The sequence below is a fragment of the Clavelina lepadiformis genome, chromosome 4 (assembly GCF_947623445.1).
Source record: "Clavelina lepadiformis chromosome 4, kaClaLepa1.1, whole genome shotgun sequence".
NCBI classification, from domain to species: domain Eukaryota; kingdom Metazoa; phylum Chordata; class Ascidiacea; order Aplousobranchia; family Clavelinidae; genus Clavelina; species Clavelina lepadiformis.
Genome location: NC_135243.1, coordinates 22,903,228 through 22,922,541, shown reverse-complemented (window position 1 = coordinate 22,922,541; position 19,314 = coordinate 22,903,228). Strand labels below are relative to the sequence as shown.

The window sequence follows — 19,314 nt, the reverse complement described above, 5'->3', positions numbered from 1 at the left end:
TTTGCAATTTTTTGTTTCACAAGTGTACAAAAAGTAATATTTTGGTAGTCAACACTTGGGAATATTCATTTGAGTGTTTTTTCATTTAAAAACGAAAGAATTTGTTACTATTTAGCGTTGGTTACAATATTTTTTGTTACAGCTTTAAGAATTGGCAATAAAATACAAAGCAATACCACAGTCAAAGATGACAAAAAATTTTATCCTCTGTTTGTTACTGATAGCCAGCTGATGAATATAACAGGTATCTAATTATTTTTTCTTTGCTTTGCAATTAGTTTAAACGTACCTCTTTTTGAATATCTTATGATTAATTTAATGCACATGACATAATTTTGTAACTTTTATTGTGCATTGATTACCATGAAATACACAGAGGAAGCAGTATCACTTGTGGTTGAGCCAGCCACTGCTGAAACTGTAATTGCTGCTGATGTATGCCAAGAAATTAAGGGAAATTCCGAAGAGGAGAAATCGAACAAGATTTTAATTGGTAGTTTTATTTCAATGTTTTATGTTTTGTGTAAAGGAAAGCAAATAATGGAATATACTTCTAAAGTTTTACTGTGCGTCAGTTAACCAGGTTTTGGCTTATACCTTCAATCTTTAGCTTTATTAATAAGCTTATGGCTCAGTTGGTGAAAAATATTATTTAAACCATTAAAGTTGTTTTCAATCACATGCTCATGTCCTTTTAAACCATTTCAAGTTTCACCCCTTTTTTTTGCCATAAACGTTATTGATATCTTTATCTAATCTGATTGACATCTAACATATCATTTTTACCTCAAAAGTCAAATGTTTTAGTCCAAAAACCTCAATTTAAATCCATATAATGAAGCATTAAGTAGTTTAATACCTACCATTTTACATTTTACCATTTCACAGTACGCCTGAAAAAGCAAGCTTACGCTTGCGAAAGCTCGTGTTGAAAAATATAAAATTAACCTTAAGAGTGCCAAACTATATCCTGTTTCTTATACAGTTCCACCAACTTCCATCAATGGAGAAGAACCTGAAGAAGATAACAAGGCAAAGGTTACTCATTTTTTCATACTGTTAATGTGTAATGATGGTGGAAAATTATTGTTATTTATCTGTACAATTGGTTTTATACTTTGATAGCAAAACATTCAGGATAGCACTATGCGTGATGCAGAATATTAGAGAATACTTGACGGGATACAAGTGTTGGAAATATGCCGCAGACTTGTACTCTGGCTCATCTTGCCCCCATTGTTTAGTCGCTATTATACATTAAAAAACAAATAATAAATTGCAAGTTTTTGCAGTTGTTTTTTCTATCATAGGTTGCTTGTATTTTCTTATCAACACGTTAAGCAATCATCAAAATTGCAAATATTTTCAATTTCCAAATACTGTTGCTAATTAAATGTAAATAAATTGGTCATGCTTTACCAACACTAAGTCTACAAACTTAAGTGTTATGTACTCCGGAAAAGTTGGGTTATTAATGAATGTTTCATACGCCTTGATATAGATAGAAAAATTGTTTAGTCGTTTAGTTGATGCAAACCATAGACACCTTAAATAGAAGGACTGGTAACTTCTATGCTCGGTATCTGGAACTTGGGTCCCAAGTTGGAACTTGGGTCCCATCATAATTTGTGTCAAATACATGGTAAAACCTTCATTCTGGTGTCTCTTGGGGGGTTTTGAAGGGTGAGGAATTACTTTTTCATACTTTTAACCTTCTACAAGGTCATCTGCAGGTCATCTAAAGGTCAAATCACGAAAAAATAGTCCAAAATCACTCAAAATATTGCATATTTTCTCACTTAAACAACTGAAACACACAGTATGTTCCCCTGTGACTGAATTAAAATGTATTCATGGACAGTTTAACCTGAATATTTCAACACAAACAATGAAATTTGTGAAACAACAATGAAAAACAACAACAAACAACAATGAAATTTGTAGAAATGAGTAATCAAAATACTTGTTGGCATACTAAAGATACTTGTTCAGTTTTTAGTAGAGAGTTTTTCTTTTCTTCTCAAACAGCCGAGTTGTCTTTCTTTGTCACTGTTGTCAAGCACAAATGCTTTCAAAAGAATGTTTGATAAAGTAAGACATGCTCCTTGAATTACAACCATTGGACTATCGATACGACGCAAAGCATGGCTGAGATGAGCTCGGCAGCAATGCAAGTTGCACTTACCAAACAGTTTATAGGCTGAGTGTACAAAATGTACTGTTGAGAGTAGAGGTACAGTTAGTCCACCTCTATTTAAGTTTGTGAGAAACTCCGAATTAATCCGATGGTCGTCATCATTTTCAGTTTCGATACGCAAGATATTAGCTGGATATTTGTGTTCCAAATATCCAGCTAGAAAAATACATTTATGCTTGACACTGTCATTAGATTGCACTAGGTCTTCAGTGTCAGCAATGGTGATGTCAAATTGATCATCATCAATGCAAATGTTAGAGGTGCAAGGCACATCATGAGACTCGCACGGAGTTGACTCATATTTTAAAAGTGCATGGAGATTTTTGGTTTTTGCAGCTGCCTTGATATCTACAATGTCAATATAGAAATTACCTCCACTGCGTTGTCTGGCTTGACCAAAGAACTTTTCAAGGGCCTCATCAGCAAACACACCAGGTAGAACGTAGATGAAGTTGTGCTGAGTCAGTAGCAACTCTGCGGCTTCGATGTTGGCTCTTGTAGACACTACAAATGCTTCTGCAGTTTGATTAGTAAGCTTCTGCGTCCGACCTCGACCACCTGACCATGCACAAGAGGATATAATGTCACAAGTTTCATTAAGTTTCTTGAAACTAGTGCAGTTCTTGGTCCATGGTTGACGACACTCATCACGCATGTTAATACCGGAATATCGATCTTTCACATTCATCATGTGAAACCAATCAGTGATGAGTTTGACAAAAATGATGGTGCCCTCGTTAATGCCAAGTTTATCCTTTAGAGTTGAAAGAGCAGCAACTGTCTTGTCATTGAAGATCTGGCATACAAAAGGCACGCTTTGTCTCTGCAAAGATTTTGGGTACACAGCTGTGTATGTGATCTTGGTAAGACGAATGCTGTTTTTCCGGTCTTCATTGTACAGTGCTTCTATGTCCTTCCATCGTGCAATTTATGTCTTTCCATCTTTTGTGAAAGAAAGTTCCTTATCATGCACCGTTATCCAGTTATTTCTTATATTTTTAAAAGAATGAACGTAGTCAAAAACAAGGAAAGCATAAGAATTTATAGCATCAATGAAGACTTTACCAGGGCCATGTAATTTACCATAAACTGCAACATTTGTATTGCAATTATCACCTACACAAGAAATTATACTACCACCAGCATTTTTTACCGCTACTAGAGCTTCCAATAGAATTTGCTTGAGTTGATCTGAATTAAGTTTTGCAACAGGGTAAATGCGTAGTATATATCTAGGGCCACCAAAATGGCAGACAACTTCAATCACCAAAGCATGTGTTGCAAGAACTTCGGTATCACCAGAACCATTTTGCGCATAACCAACAACACGACCACCTGAGTACCTAAGTGTTTCTGTGAGCTTCACTTCATCAAAAAGAATGTTGACGAGACACTGCTGAGGTTGAAGCTTTTGGAAAAGTTGCTCTAAGTTTTCATCATGGAAACTACAGGAGAGTAGTTTTTTCAACAGTTCCACTCCTACTTTGAACTCATTTTGAACTTTGTTTGAACTCATACTCAGTAATGCATGACAGAATTTTGTCTAACTGTGACCATTTACTGAGAAGGCTATTCTTTTGCAGACAACCAGCTTTGGAAAAATATGTTTTAGGTATGTCCTTTCCATTTTTCTCAACACATTTAAGATGCAAAAATCCAAATGACGATTGCACGCGTTGAAAATGAAGAAATTGAATAACAGAACGTCCTTTTGCATCAGTTTTAGAAATGTAAATGTCATCACTATCACAAAAAAAAAGATGATCCTTTGGGAAATGCTGCTTGATGTCATTACAAAAAGAAGAAAAGTCAGCTATCTTATCCAGGCCTTCAGTACGGAATCGTTCCTTTTCAGCTCTCGCCTCTGCTGAAGCAGTTCTAGGCCTAGTTCTGGGTGCTGAGGAGACCTGCTTTAAGCATGACTTTAAAACTCCAGGGAAAATGGACGGTGGTTGGCTTGGTCTTTTTCCACCTTTAACTGAAATCCATTCACAGTCAAAATGATTAGCACAAGCATAGATCTGCTTAAGCTGTAGCAAACTAGAACGCTCATTTGGCATGGCATTAATCCAGCGGTTTCGTTCTACTTCATCAGTTGGAAATGATACCACTTTGGAGTACGGTTCCTCCCTGTAATTGCCTCGACAACCATATACATTACATTTCTTAGGCATTGTGTGTTATTAACAGAGACCCCTGAAAAAACTTTGTTCCGATTATGCAATAGAAAAAAAGAAAAGTTACTTTAAAAAATTACCCTACTCTATCGGCATTGCCATAGCCTATAATTGGTTTCATCGTCACATGTGCTTATTTATCAGCTATTGAAGCAGTTAGAAAGCTTTAAAGTCACATATGCTTGTCTGCATGCCTTATTTTAAATATTTATACAGTTCTTTTCCAAAATTCAAAAGATTCGCGGCACACCTGAGAATCTGTGGCGGCACACTAGTATCTATGATTGGGACCCAAGTTCCGTAACCCGAGAGTGCGAGTTACTAGTCCTTCTATTTAAGGTGTCTATGATGCAAACACATCAAACATAGCTTATAGTGAAACAGTACCTAATGATAATGGTGGACAGTCTACCTGGTTTTTATCGATTGACGATCGATCGACTGATACAAATACACCGATTATAACAGAAAGTCATACCTTGTTTTTCCGAACTCCAAAAAACTGTAATCCCCGCTATTCGATATGAAACCGCTAGAAACAAATTTCTTTCCACGTATTTTACATTTTTAATTCAAACACCCTTTATACCCTTTTATACCTTTAATTGAAAAACCTCTGACTCTACCACAAGAATTTAGAAACGGATTTGCCAAATCAATAGCAAACATCTGCTAGTCCGGATTGCTACAAATGTTACATATTTATACGTCAATTTTTCATATTTGTTACACATCAATGTTTGTTTTAGGTGCAGTCATTGACCAATTTTCTAACTTTTTTGACATGTATTATTAATTTTGGTCACAGTTGAGTCTTCAAAACAGTTATTTTTCATGCCCAAAGTGCATGCTACTATCAGTGCAATTACTTATCAAGGAATAACATAAATTTTTTTTTAGGCAATAGAAACCTTTTTACTTGGTTTAATAACAGCATGCAAATATCTAACTGGAAACCTTTCTAAAGCTTAAATTATTGGCGCTGCTTTTGTCATTATCAGGCATTGTTTGAATTTTTAAGACAATGCTGTGTGTAGTAATGTCTATTTTTTATTAGGTGGATTTTCTTGAAGAACTTATTTGTATATGTTTTGTTCTGTTATACCTGGTTACTGGCTATTATGGAGTCTTAATTTTAAAAATTCCACCAGGTAAATCCTGCTTCTATAACTGCATTATTCTGCAATCACCCGTTAGGTTTCGATATGAGACTTAGTAAGTTGTTGATTTTTGCATATATTGTTTTTTTTTGCAAGAAAAAGTTGACTTTGTGCGTTGAGATTGTACCAAATATTTTTTCTATCCATGCCTTTTTCCTTAGCAACTTATTTTTGGTTACATTATTTTGTTTTACAGATGAAAAAATTTCTTCTGGTGGAAAAAATTCAACTGAACATTACACAAATGAAAGCTCTAGCATCGTACCCTCAGTTATACTTACCTTTGACAGTAGGATTCTGTTAGGAGTTGTGGTTGGTCACTAGGTCTTAATGTTCTGTTTAACCTTTTCATGATGATATGGTATTATTCTTTTTCAATTCAATTTACAATGTTATTAGTTATTTACAATGTTATTAGTTAGTTTCAGTTATTGAGAAAGTTAAAAACAAAAGGTTAAGCTAATAGTAATAGCTTTGGTCCTGCACAGTCAGTGCAAGGTTTATTTTCGCACATCTTTATTTTGTCATCACTGGCAACTTGTAACTTACAGAAAAAAAATAATAATGTAATAAAATAATTTTGCTAAGTTTTTGAAGCTCTTTAAAACCCTCATCAAACGTTTGCTAATGATAAGAATATCAAAAATTGTTTGCTTATAAGGAAAGTATCATTGGTGGAAATATAGGCTTGTGAACGCTTGTATTTTTAATTTTTACAGGGATTTTTTTTGACTATATTCTCTTTTTTTAATTGCGCTTATCTGAAGATCGGACGACATCTCTTCTCAGAATGTAAGAATTGTTTTATTACTTAACTTAATATTACTTGTTTGCTGTACTTTATATTTATTTTCATAATTCCCATCTTTCATGCTTAAACTAGCAAGCATAGCATGAAACATAAACAGAACAGAAGGTTAAATTCTAAATTTGTAAAATGTGTCTATTATTGTAATGTCAAATACAAGTTTAAAAATATATTTCCTGTTCTCACACCTGGTATTTCATCTAAAGGATTTCTTAATATTTTAGTCGGCATAGGTTTTTGTCATCTATATATAGACAATTAATTTAAACTATAAAAACTAATTGTAAATACTCAAGGTGAACGTAGCATGCACAGACGTAGGTCATTACGGGTCGTTAAATTTGGTTAAAGTTTGACACGTGGTTTAGTCACAGTCAAATTTTAGGCAGCATTGCCTTCACACAGTGTTATTTAGTAATGAAGATTTATCCGCACTTTTTGTGAAATTTTTGTCATTAAAATAAAATAAATTAAATAAATAAAAGGATTTTAAACAAAGGTACAACCAGAAAATAGAATCCTGTCATATTCATTGTTTTAAAATAATTGGTGACTGGCTTATTTAACAATATGTATTACTTTATTTTGATTGTTATAAATAATAAATCTTTAAAAGGTGTTACGTTGCGTTGCTAGTAAATGTATCTTTGTTTGCTGGTGGGCTAAGCAGTTTGATTAATACTGCTTTTTGTATTTTACATTCGTTAGTCATTCCTACATTCTCAAAAGATTTTGAAGTAATCTATTTTAATATCATTGTCATCAGTTTATATCCAAAATCCCTTCTGTGTTTGTATATGAGATTTGCTAGCTAATATTTTGAATTCACGTGTATGTTTTGCAACTCTGGAATCAAAATGTTGTTCTGTCTTGCCTAGACAAGTGATGTCCATATCAAGTGGACAGATAAAATGCCTACTTATTCTTCAAATTTTTTCCACTTTAACTAAAGCAAACACAGTTTTACCATTCATGTCAAAGTTTTTTTGGCCATGTGTATTTTGCATCTGAAGGTGTCAGAGGCACACATGTGGTCTTGTTTCAGGATAAGAGTTGGCATTGTTATTAGTATTTATTTAGGTTTTGTTATTAGTTTTAGTGCTGTGCAACATAGAGTTTGGCGGCCGACCTACGAACAGTGTATGAAAACTAATGAGCCTCCAAGAAAGTATACAACACAAACAACTTTGGGCGCTTTTATTTTTCAACATAATCTCCGAATAGAGATATACACTTGCTCCAGCTGTGTGCTGTGCGATGCTTGCTCTTGCTGGAGTGCTTTTATCCCACTTGAAAAGAACTCCCCAATTTGGGAGTTCAGAAACTCTTTCACTGCTCTCATGACTTCCTTATCACTAGCAAAACGTTGGCCAGCCAGGGCTTTCTTCAGGTTTGGAAATAGGTGAAAGTCGAAGAAACAAGATCGGGTGAATAAGGTGGATGGGGAATAATATTAAACCCACAATCATAAATTGTTGCCATGGCAACCGTCAAGGTGTGAGCAGGAGCATTTTCATGGTGGAAGAGGACACCCTTGGTAATATTCCTCGCCTTTTTTGACGGATATTTTCTCTCAGACCCTTCAGAAGACCCTGTCTGCTACTTGACGACATGACAATCGGCGATCTTCCATTACCATATCAAAAACGAAGTCAATGTTTTCATCGGTGATGACAGTTGATGGTCTCCCTGGCCTCTGCTCATCTTTAACACTTTGTCTGCCTCGCTTAAATTCAGCCACCCAGCATTTTACTGTAGCATATGAAGGGACATCATCTGCTAAAGTATCCTTTAAATCTTCGCGGATTTGGGCCGTTTTCTCTTTCAAATGAAGATATTTGATTACAGCGCGACACTCAATTTATTTGCATTGTTAAGAAAATATCAACACTCTTTAAATTAAACATTCTGCAAAACAACAACAAAAAGGCTTTTTAGCTTTGAAGAGTTAAATATTTTAAAGAGTTTTAAATTTTAAAGAGTTAAATAGTAAAAATATTCATAAGAGGTTGTAGAATGTGAAAAAAAATTCGATAAAATGTTTTGTCTGTACATTTTCTTTGTTTGGCTCATTACTTTTCATACACGCCTCATATGTTTTGTTCTTTATAGAGTTAACGTTTTAGATTGTTACAAATTTGAAGGATTAAAAGTTACAACACGTACATGTTTAGTTTCCAGTCAATTTTTTGTCTGTTTTAAATGTTAAACTTGCAATGCACATGGAATTATTTATGATTAAAACATTTAGAATAAAGTTCAATTTTCTTTCAATTATAATATTTTACTTTGTAGCTTTAACACCTTATTTACAAAAGAAACGTTCTGGTCAGGCCGGAATCATCAATTTTTTGCAGAAGTGTAGACCTCAACGATTGGTTAGTCACTACTTGCACTGTTTCACTTATATCTGGATAGTGTTGGAGTAAAATAATAAATGTTTTTCTTCATTGCTAGTAAAATGCTTGTTTAGTTAGAAAGTGTTAGCAACTGTCAATGTCTTGCAGAGAGTTTTTGTGGCAGGACTTTCTCAGAAACAAAGTTTTCTTATGTATCTTATGCTTGTGGCATGTTTGATTATATCTCTGAGTGGAGTCTTTTTTATTGCCATTTCTGTTGGTAAGTAAATAAACTGATCAGTAAATACTTTATTGCTGAAATTTGTTTTGCATAATTTTTGTTTGAAAAAATATGGGTTAAAGTTAGTTGTTGCATTAAGTACAAGAATTTTTTGAAAAGCAGCATAAGTGGCAAAAGTACTATACCATTGTCCATGGGTAGCATATATAATAATTTAATATATGTAATACATATATCTACTATAGTAAGCTTCTATTCTTTATCTTTGTAATGTTGATGAGTTTTGCTTGAAAAAGGTGACAATGTAACCAAACGGTATGCTAAGTAGATTATGATGTTTATGGTAACAGTTAACTTATAGTTCATATATATGAAAACAATTTGATAAATCTTTAAAATTGGTTTTCTGACTTTAATGGTTTTTAAATATGTAGTTAATTAGAAGAAAAACACATGTTTGCAAAGTGTTTACATCGAAAGTATACAAGATATTTTGTTTTCTTATTATAGTATTCATGACAATGTTTTTTTTTAACCTTAGAACGAGGGATATCCTCAAATACAAACACCATCAATGACAACACAACTTTAACAATAGTGGTCAGCCATTTTAGTTGTTAAGTTTAATTTAGCCGCAAGATTCATTCCAATATATTAATTTAGTTTGTTTTGTTTCTGTTACATCATTGATTTTTATGCACTTACCATTAATTTTATAAATAATTTTTTTGTAGGGAGTTCTTTTGGTTATTGCTTCAGTGACTGGTATTGCATTTAGTATTTATCTGCTTTTGAAATGGGTCTCAATAGGTAAGTGCTTACTTACTACTTACTTACTTACTGAATCGTGTAGAAGTTTTTCCTAACTTAAAGTGAGAGGCAATTGCTAAAGCAAGTTGAATCAAAGAAAAGTTTTTATAAAGTATACCGGAGAAAGAATTTTATTAACATACAGTGGTTAAGCAATTAATGCCAAAAATGTGTCGCACAAAAATCAAATTTGGTGCTAATTATGACATACGTGATGGCAATTATGAGATTTAAATGTGAAATTCATGCGCATGGTTCTGGTGTTTTATGTAAGTATGATTATAACTTCTCATAAGAGTTAAGAACTAAGTATAGTTTTTACATGCTTTAGTGCATGACAAGAGTATTTTGCGATAGTTAAGCGTTAAACTAACTTACAGCAGTGGCTGAACCTGAACCTGGGGGGACAAAGGAACCAATGTCTTCACGGTAATTCTTGCTTATACAGTATTTCCACTTTGGTGCAACATATCATCACACGCCACGTTTGAAGCATGATTCTTCTCATTGTGCACGGCTTACTTTTTCTAAGTTGGTTGTAATATAGTGTTTAAGTAGTTTATCGTAAATAGATAAAGGGTTCATGGTAACTTGTATTTTAACTGGATTAACATATAAAAGTTTAAAACTGCAATCCTCTTCTTATGAAACACTTCTTATTATTCGTCAAAAAACGACATAACATAACTGTATGACATCATAAAACAGTAGAAAAACACCTTTCAAAAAATATGCAACTCATGTTATTCAAATCTCATAGACCACCAAGTGCGGGTAGTATATTTTGATATCTCCTGCTCAAACAATGCATACTGCGTAAATGGTAAAGGCTGGAAATCTTAAATTAATCTTTTTTGTTAAGATTTTTAGTGCAAAAATAGCGAATATATATGGCCTAGGTTGGCAAAACAACTCATTTCATTTCATTTAATTCTGATTTTAAATTGATTGGTTTTAAAGGTGTTGTCATCGATTTGGTTTTTATAAGTTTTGACATAGCCTAGAATAGAAAATTTAAAAATTTTAATTATTTTAGAAAATTACAAGTAAAAGTTTTCTCAAAAAATTTTAAATTTTCTATTCTAGCCTGTATCAAAACTTATTAAAACGAAATTGATGATAACACTTTTGGCGTTGGTGTGTCGAGTTGGCGTGACCAGACAGACACGTAAACTCGATTTCCCTTTTTTAATTTTCTAAATGAGGGATAAGCATGTTAGTGAAGCGAGATAAACTTGTTTAAAGATGCCATGTAAAAATGCTTCATAATAATACCACGTATGAAGAATAAAAGGCTTCCAAAAATTGAAAGTATGTTTTGTTTTAACTTCTTTGGCGTAAAAATTGGAATTGCCCATAATTAGCTAGCGATGACATAATTGTCTTCCCAACCTTCAAATCCTGGCTCCACCATTGGCATTTACTGTTGGTGAATTTATGCTGACAATTTTATCACAGTTCCAGTTTGGACCCAGCGGGTCCTATAGTACGGTATTTTTTGGTAACCAACCCCCCCCCCCCTCCAGTCATCTGATCTAGATTTGCAAGTTTAGTGTTTTCCATCAGTAAGCTAAATGGAAACTCAAATTGTTGTGTAATAAAATAGGCTTTGAATAAAACATTGTGTCCAAATATTTTTCACCAATTGGGAAACAAAAACTTTGCAAAATCAGGAAATTTAATTATTAAACCATTATGATTTTAAATACTACCAAAACCTTTTTGATACACACAAACAAACATAAGAAATAAGCATGTTTATCATAAAACATAAACTTTAAGTTGTACATAGAACTAATACAAGAGACAAAACAGTAGAAAGCATTTTATTAGTGAGGCGTTATAAACCTTGGTATCGTTGGTTCTGTAGTACATTGAAAAACGTTTTCTACTGTTTTCTTCTTGTATTTGTTCTACGTAACTTTTTAAATCGCTCTAAGGCTATCGTTTATGCCAAACTAGTTTCTTAATAAACTTCACCCTATTTTCGAAAATCAAGTCTCGAGCTGTAGTCTTTGCTGAATAATGGAAATTCAACCGATTCACTTTATAATTGCCTCTAGTACAATCATGTTATCCAAGTAATGGCTTCCATTGGTGGTTTTGAATAGCATTCCATCAAAGGCCAAGATTGCGTACTGTGCAATACAATGCTCAATATCATGAATATTTTCAGTCAGTATGTGTATGGGGATCACGTCAATTGACCGTGAACAAATTCACCGGCGACAATTGGTCGTGGTCAACTGACCGGCAACAAATTGGCCGGCGACACAAATCAACCGCTACGCATTTTATTTTTATTTTTTACGCAAATTAGCATTGTTGTTTATTCAAATTATATGATTTAAGTGATAATATGATTTAAGGTCAGTTGGTTCTAGGTAAATTTACGTCACGGTCAGTTGTCCCCCGGTCAGTTGTCCCCGGTGAGTTTGTTCGCGGTCAATTTCCCACGGTTAATTGTCGTGGAACCATGTGTATGTCTGTTTGTGCATGGTATGGGCAGTTTGTTTACTGTTCAATACATTTTAAAAGCCGTATTGAAGACAATTTTGATGTAATGGGGTGTTAAGTAATGTCAGTTCAGAAACATTCAGTAATTGACAAATATAGCATCTCATAGTAATTTTGTCTGCTTGTTGATGTTTCGTTTATGATAGTAATTGTGACGATCATAATACCACACACTCATTATCGATATTCATTTGTAACAATTCCATTTTGGCAATTTTTCTGCTTGAATACTTTCACATCCAATGAAATAAGACCAACAGCGTATTAAGTTAACTATACAATGGATATGTTAAAACACTTATTTGATAGAATTTTTAAGTTTTCATTTTAAGTTCATTCTAATGGTGACATTAGCAATTACTTTGTTGTGTATGTAAAAATGTTTTTCACTTATACATGACTACTTTATGTATAGGGCGAATAAAAATGGGAGTCAAAAACATCATTCAAACCTGTGGATTTTTAAAAGTAACGATTAGTCTCTATTTACATTTTTGACATGTTTTTCAGTAACGTTAAACTGAGAATGTTTATGTATTTGCATTATCAATTTTCAAACTTAATTAAATGTTTTGCTGTTGTTGTTACTCACTACATGAATCTAAATATTTAGATCAAAAAGTGTAAAGCAATAGTAACATACTATTCTCACAAGTTACAATAAACATTGCTATTGCTTTTATGCAGGTTTAGAAAGCTTTGTTAGTTTTTCAGTTTGTTGCAAAAAATTAATTTTATTGTTTAGTTACATTCTAACCCATCAGAAGCCCCAATAATTCTTTTACCTTGTAAAAAGTGTTACTAACAAGAAAAAGCACGTTCTCCAATGAATAATATACGTTCTTATTGAATAACTAGAACAAACGATTTTTTTTTGATTTAATGAGATTCTGATTACACATATTAGTTAGTTATTAATATCACATTATAATGACTATTTTTTATATTTACAATTTTAAGGGGTGCTTTTGTCTCACTCCTCTCGTCATGTGTGCTGTCGCCATCATCTTTTTTATAGTTGTCGGCGTACCGTTATTGATCTACGTGGTAATGGGTAATGGTAAGGCATTTTTAATGTGATGAGTAATGCCAGTTTTATTTCTATAAGCTTGTTATAAAAGACCTACATCTGTTGGTATATGTAGCAACTGCCCCCGAACAGACAATGCTATGACTATGCTATTGTGTACTATTATGCCTTTGAATTATATAAACATGGTACAGAGTAAAACATTGTTTATGAAATGTTATACATTGTTTACACACAAACTCAAAACTTTTGTTTTGCAGCTGTTTGCAGTGGAACCTATAACATAACTAATAATAAAACCAGCTTGGTGGCCTCCCCTGGCTTTACTAACAACACCGATTATAACTTGGAATGCACGTACATATTCCACGCACAGCCAGGATATACAGTTGAACTGATATTCGAAGTTGATGTTGAACCATGTTGCGCAAGACTTGATGTTAGTAGCAAAGAAACTTATACTGATCAGAACATGTTGCTAAGCGGACAATGTGAAATATTGCATTACTGTGGATGTAAATTGAAAAGAATGACCAAAACCTGTTTTGTATACATTGACGTGAAGAGTTTACAACCATGAATAAGCTATTAAAACTGTTTTATAGATCTACGATGGGGAAAAATTCGTTATGAACCTTACTGGCAAGATTCCACATACAGATGTGCTGTCCAATGAACAATTTCTGAAGCTTCTTTACATTATAGACTATGCAAACGTTGATCACAGAGTTGCAAGCAAAGGATTTTGGGCAAGATACAGACAATGTAAGCAAAACAATACTCCATCTATCAGAGCGTCCATACAGATAGAGCATATGAATAGCTTAATATGCACTTGCCACTTGTCATACACACTACTATAGTTTTAGTATATTACATTTGGTGTCTGCGTAATAGTAATAATAATGATAGTTGTTGTTGCACTTTTGCCAAGTAGGTTATGTTCTTACAACAGCTTTTTTTCTGCACACAAAAACCTGTCATCTAATTTTGGGCAAAGTTTAAAGATTGCTCAGATATAATGAGGCTAAGTGGTTAAATGCTTGATTGATAAACTATCACTAGGGACTACACTGTACTAAAAAAAATTATCCCAGGCCATTTCTACATAATATTTGGTGCGAGAGCAACAAGATGACATAAATGTTACATGTTGTTTGTTGTACATTTTTTGATTACGCTAGGTAGTTTTGGTCAAATGCAACAATTAAAACCTATTTTGTTGTGGGAATAGTCCTAGTATTCTACCAGTCCATTCATGTTATTGTAATCTAATTACAATAAGCAAAATTTTAGAATATTTTCCAGCATTTCTCCTATTCATCAAACTTAACATTTTGCATTGTTCTTATTATATGTCCCTTATGTTCATTACCATACAGCATACAGAAAAGATAAAATAAAAAGTTTGAGAGGTATGCACTCTGAGTATTTTTCTAATTTTTGCATGATTGGCTAAATGGTTTAGTAAATCAGAAAATGAAATCAATTGTTAAATAAAAAAGCTGTTAAATGATTAGTAAAGCTAATAATCTTTAAATTACAGTTTCATGTGGTGGACATTATGAAATAACTAACCGGACAACCAGTGTCTTGACCTCACCCAACTATCCCAACAACAAAAAGTATAACTTTCAGTGCACATACACATTTCATGCACAGCTTCATCACATAGTTGAACTAACAATGGAAGTTGATACTGAGCCATGCTGTGCAAGTATTGAGGTAAAGACAATCACAGGCCAATGTGGCATAAGTGAAGTAGTAGTGTAAAGTATGATATGTAGTAGATGGTGTGTTTTACCTTAGAGAGCAACAAACAATAAAATGTTAACAGGTCTATGATGGAGAAATACTTTTAAAGACTCTCGATGGCAAAGATCATCAAAATGTGAAGTCTACTGGGCAATCTCTGAAACTAGTCTATATTTCTGACTACACAAACTCTAATCTCAAAGTCGCAAGCAAAGGTTTTTGGGCAGAATACAAACAAAGTAAGTATGTTAATGTTACTGGTATGGGATAGGCACATTCCTAGCTTTAAAAAATAGCATAAGCTTCTGCCCCATTGGCTTGTTTAACTTAACGTTTTTTCCTCAAAATGATTTAACAATTACAAACTACCTAAACTACTGGGTTTTTGAGTTTAAAATACCAAATATTTTCCTTAAAATTTAAGTGGATCTAATATTTCACATTTTACCATGTTTGTAGTTCCCAGTATTTTGATTGTTTAGGTATAAAATTATACTAACCTTTTGAGGAGTAACAAGTTCTTACACTTACTTGCTTAGCGTTACTTCTTCTAACCTTTTTGTATGATTGGGTACTTGTGTTTGTGAAAATCCTTCACGTGTAGAGGCAGTGTTTTTCTGCTAAAATTATTATTTGTCATATGTGTTGCCCAATCATATGTACGTTTATGTTTTGCACCATTTTCAGACTATAGTACTTTTCCATCATATTACTTATATTTTTTCAAATTATTTCTGTATTTCCTAATTAATGATACGGTAACATATGCTAAGTTTGGTTCTTGCATTTTATCTATGTATCAGTCTGATTTCCAAATATATCTAATTATGTATGAATAATTTTATGTAGACATAAAGTTATTACAAGCAATAACAGAAATTTATTAATGAAATACTGTAAATAGAGTTTTCTTGTAGTTGTTTTGTTATACAATATTTCCCTATATCAGATCTTCAATGCTTTAGGGATCACAGATAAAATAGTACTGGAGTACTAATATTAGTCTTTATGCTAATGTTTGTTGTTATTAAGAGTTGGACTCATTCGAATAGATTTGCCAAATATCACATGAATGGAAGACTTGAACATACATACACACATACCAACATTGGCAACCTCAAACACATTATAGCTTATGAACTTACTAAATTTGATGAAAGATGATGATTTAGTTTAGTGGCTTGGCTAGGGAACTACATTTCTTACAATAAAGGCCATTCATGAAACAAATTTAGGTTCTATATTGATGTTTATTTTAACTGTTTATTATTTTTATTTTTAAAACAAAGCATATTGTTTAGCGTTTGCATCAAGTTATAAATCAACATGGGCAATTAATTAGTAATAAAATTTGTTGCTGATACAAATAGAGAATTCATTTGTGTCAACCCCCAATCTCCTTTGCATGACCACAATTAATATTCCTCTTAACACAGCCATAGTATTAATTACATGGTATGTTGTATATATTAGTATGTAGGCTTTAGCTGTATTATGCTGGAATTTTTTAAATGCAGAATGCTTCAACTGATATTGTTTCAACCTGTGGGGACGCAGTATCATTAACGGAATATCATCACACCACATTAAATTTGCCATTGCGTTAATATGTTCATCAAAGAAATAAGTTTCATATTGCTTGTACTCCAACTCAATGGACAGTTTTGGTAATGTTTTCTCCTGACTGTTCATCATATTATTTATTTCCTGAAATCAGCTCACACAATTCTACAGATCTTGGTGGAATGTTGTGTGTAGCTAAAAACGTTGTGTTAAATTATAATTTCACAGTCGATGATGCTAAAGTTGAAGCAATTCAACAGTCAGTTGGTTTGCCGCTTTGCCTTGCTTGTGAATTTTAACCCATAAGAATTTATGTACATATGTTTTTTTTAAATTTTATCAGCATATACATTAACCCCTGTTGGTGAAATATTTATGCCAGGCATATATTTCAGTCAAGTAAGCAATGGAAACAGAATAAATTACTAAAGATTTGCTTGACATTAACTTATTGTTTTATAATAACTAGTATGTATCATTTTTTCCACTGGTCACTCCACATCTCAGCAGGGTTATAGGAAGAGAAAGTAGCAAGTGTGTTACACAATGTCTAGCAACTGACAGTTATTATAATGTATATGATCTTAGGTATATCAATGCAATCTTTATTATTCATTAGAATTAGATGATATGATTTTGTGGTGATATATAATTATTTGAAAAGCTACATTCTAATTTGATGCGATTACATATTTTACTGCACTAGATCCAAGGACATCATGAAGGGGCCAAACTGAGATGGAAATAACGTCACTAATAACTATGGCATCATGGAACACCGAAGTCATCTTGAGCATGCCTTTTGTTTTTTGCTCTATGTTTGCTGAAAATTGTCATAGCATGATATTAATTCAAACTAGTTTTTTTCTGTACATTGTAATTATTAGACTTTGATGAAATAAAGAAGTTGGTAAATCGCTCATTAATTGGCTTATGAGGATCATTTGGAGGTTAATTACACGCAAAGGACAGTTTTTTCCTGTGATTATCAGGGCAAATGATTCACTTATCATGCATATCACAATTATTAATAAATGTTATTTGTAAATTGTAATGTGTTTTGGCGGCATATCACGTTTATATTTTCTTTGTTGTAAGAATGGATTGTTAATAGCCTGCAAAACCGATTTTTATAACTTTTACCGTGTAATCTTCCGATACTGGATTGCCAATTAGTGAGAAAAGTAGCCACTATAGCTGATTGCTGATTAATTATATGCCTGTTGAAGTAAAGTTTTTTGCAATATGTCAGCTGTATCAAAATCTTAAACACAACTTAAACTTATCTTAAACAGTAACGTGCTTTGTATGATATAATGGAAAATCATGTTTAAAGTGCAGTATTTTAATCTTAAGATATTTATGGTGTATGAAAGTATTTCAATATAATAGTAGCTTTTGCTGATGACTTTGTAACTCAAGTAATTGAATCGTGTTGATGAATCGTGTGAAAGAAACAGTTATATTTTTTATCACTAGCAAGTATCATTTTATATAGTTTATTGCAGTTGGCTTTAATAATTTAGCTTGCAAAATATATGTGATTATCAAATAAGATCAAAATCTAATTTTTTATCATGATTATTTTGAATACTTTAATAACACTATCATGTGTTGTGTTTACATTGTTATTCGTCTTTTCCTTCTTCAATCATGTTTTACCCAAACTGCCTACATTCTATGTTACACCTGTATACACTTGAATTGCCACTGTACGCTGCAACATGTTTTGTGATTTAGTTGGCATTTGTTATGCAGTATTTCTTCCAAGTGAGTTTTTGTTGAAATTTAAATGAAACTCCCTGAAGTTTTGCTTGTGAATTAGGCTAGCCTGATACTATTTCAGAGAGAGAGAGATAGAATATATTTTCACCAATTAAAGTAAAACTGAAAAAGGATCATAATATAATTTCAACATAACCGATTGGTGTGGGGCAGCAAAAAGACCTCACGGTTGTCTAGGTCAGCTGCACCAGACTGCAGACAGTTGCAAAAAACAACTGAAACGAATAGAAAACTGAAACCCAATTAATTAAAATAATACTATAAAACAAAACAGAGACACACTACAGCACTAAGTAACTTAAAAAAAAATAACCAAATCCAAAATTAACTATAGTTTGATGCAAAAGAAATCAATAATCATTCATTTATTGCTTTATTCAAAATTACCCGGACAGCACTTCCCATGCACAAATTCACTTCTCAATTTCAAGAGAAACATTTATGAAACATAATTTTTTTATATTTTCTGCTAGTTTATTTCAAAAATTAGATCCTCGAAATGTTAACTCTCTTTTACTGTTTTGGTTCGTGGCAAGAATAAGTTGTCTTGTGATGATGTATTAGTGTACTGTTTGGATTTCGCTGAAATAGTCATTAAGCGTTTGGGAAAGAAGATTTGAGTAATAATTATGCTTGAATTTTCCTGTCTGTAATTGATAGATTTAAAATGTATTTAGAATATCGTTCGCGCTATAAATTGTAGTTAGCTTGGTATATTTGTTACTATTGGCAATTAGTCTTACTATTTTATTGTGAATTATATTTAATGGTTTTAAAACACAATTTGATGCAGATCTTAAAGCCAATATACCATATTGTAAAGCATTACAAACTAGACTATAGTACATCACCATTAAAACTTTATTAATGGTAAATTGTCGAATTTTGTACAAGACACCACAGATTCTTGGCAATTTTTTGCAAACCTCTTC

General features: G+C 32.7%; 1 protein-coding gene across 4 annotated transcripts in view; it reads left to right on the top strand.

The window, feature by feature from the left end:
- LOC143451850 (uncharacterized) overlaps positions 1-18,418 on the top strand; it is a 31,137-nt gene extending 12,719 nt beyond the window's left edge. The window contains exons 6-22 of one of the 4 annotated variants that reach the window (XM_076952600.1): positions 143-244; positions 377-493; positions 986-1,038; positions 5,432-5,525; positions 5,731-5,846; positions 6,254-6,326; positions 8,638-8,720; positions 8,850-8,961; positions 9,464-9,522; positions 9,657-9,732; positions 12,665-12,723; positions 13,210-13,309; positions 13,540-13,718; positions 13,885-14,044; positions 14,826-15,004; positions 15,117-15,273; positions 17,304-18,418. In XM_076952600.1, coding sequence (XP_076808715.1) covers positions 143-244; positions 377-493; positions 986-1,038; positions 5,432-5,525; positions 5,731-5,846; positions 6,254-6,326; positions 8,638-8,720; positions 8,850-8,961; positions 9,464-9,522; positions 9,657-9,732; positions 12,665-12,723; positions 13,210-13,309; positions 13,540-13,718; positions 13,885-14,044; positions 14,826-15,004; positions 15,117-15,273; positions 17,304-17,320 — 1,736 coding nt within the window. In that variant the 3' untranslated portion in view covers positions 17,321-18,418. Of the gene's footprint in view, positions 1-142; positions 245-376; positions 494-985; positions 1,039-5,431; positions 5,526-5,730; positions 5,847-6,253; positions 6,327-8,637; positions 8,721-8,849; positions 8,962-9,463; positions 9,523-9,656; positions 9,733-10,112; positions 10,162-12,664; positions 12,724-13,209; positions 13,310-13,539; positions 13,719-13,884; positions 14,045-14,825; positions 15,005-15,116; positions 17,253-17,303 lie in introns of those variants that run through there. The other 3 variants (XM_076952599.1, XM_076952598.1, XM_076952601.1) reach the window with 3 other exon arrangements.
- The last annotated feature ends 896 nt before the right edge of the window (positions 18,419-19,314 follow it).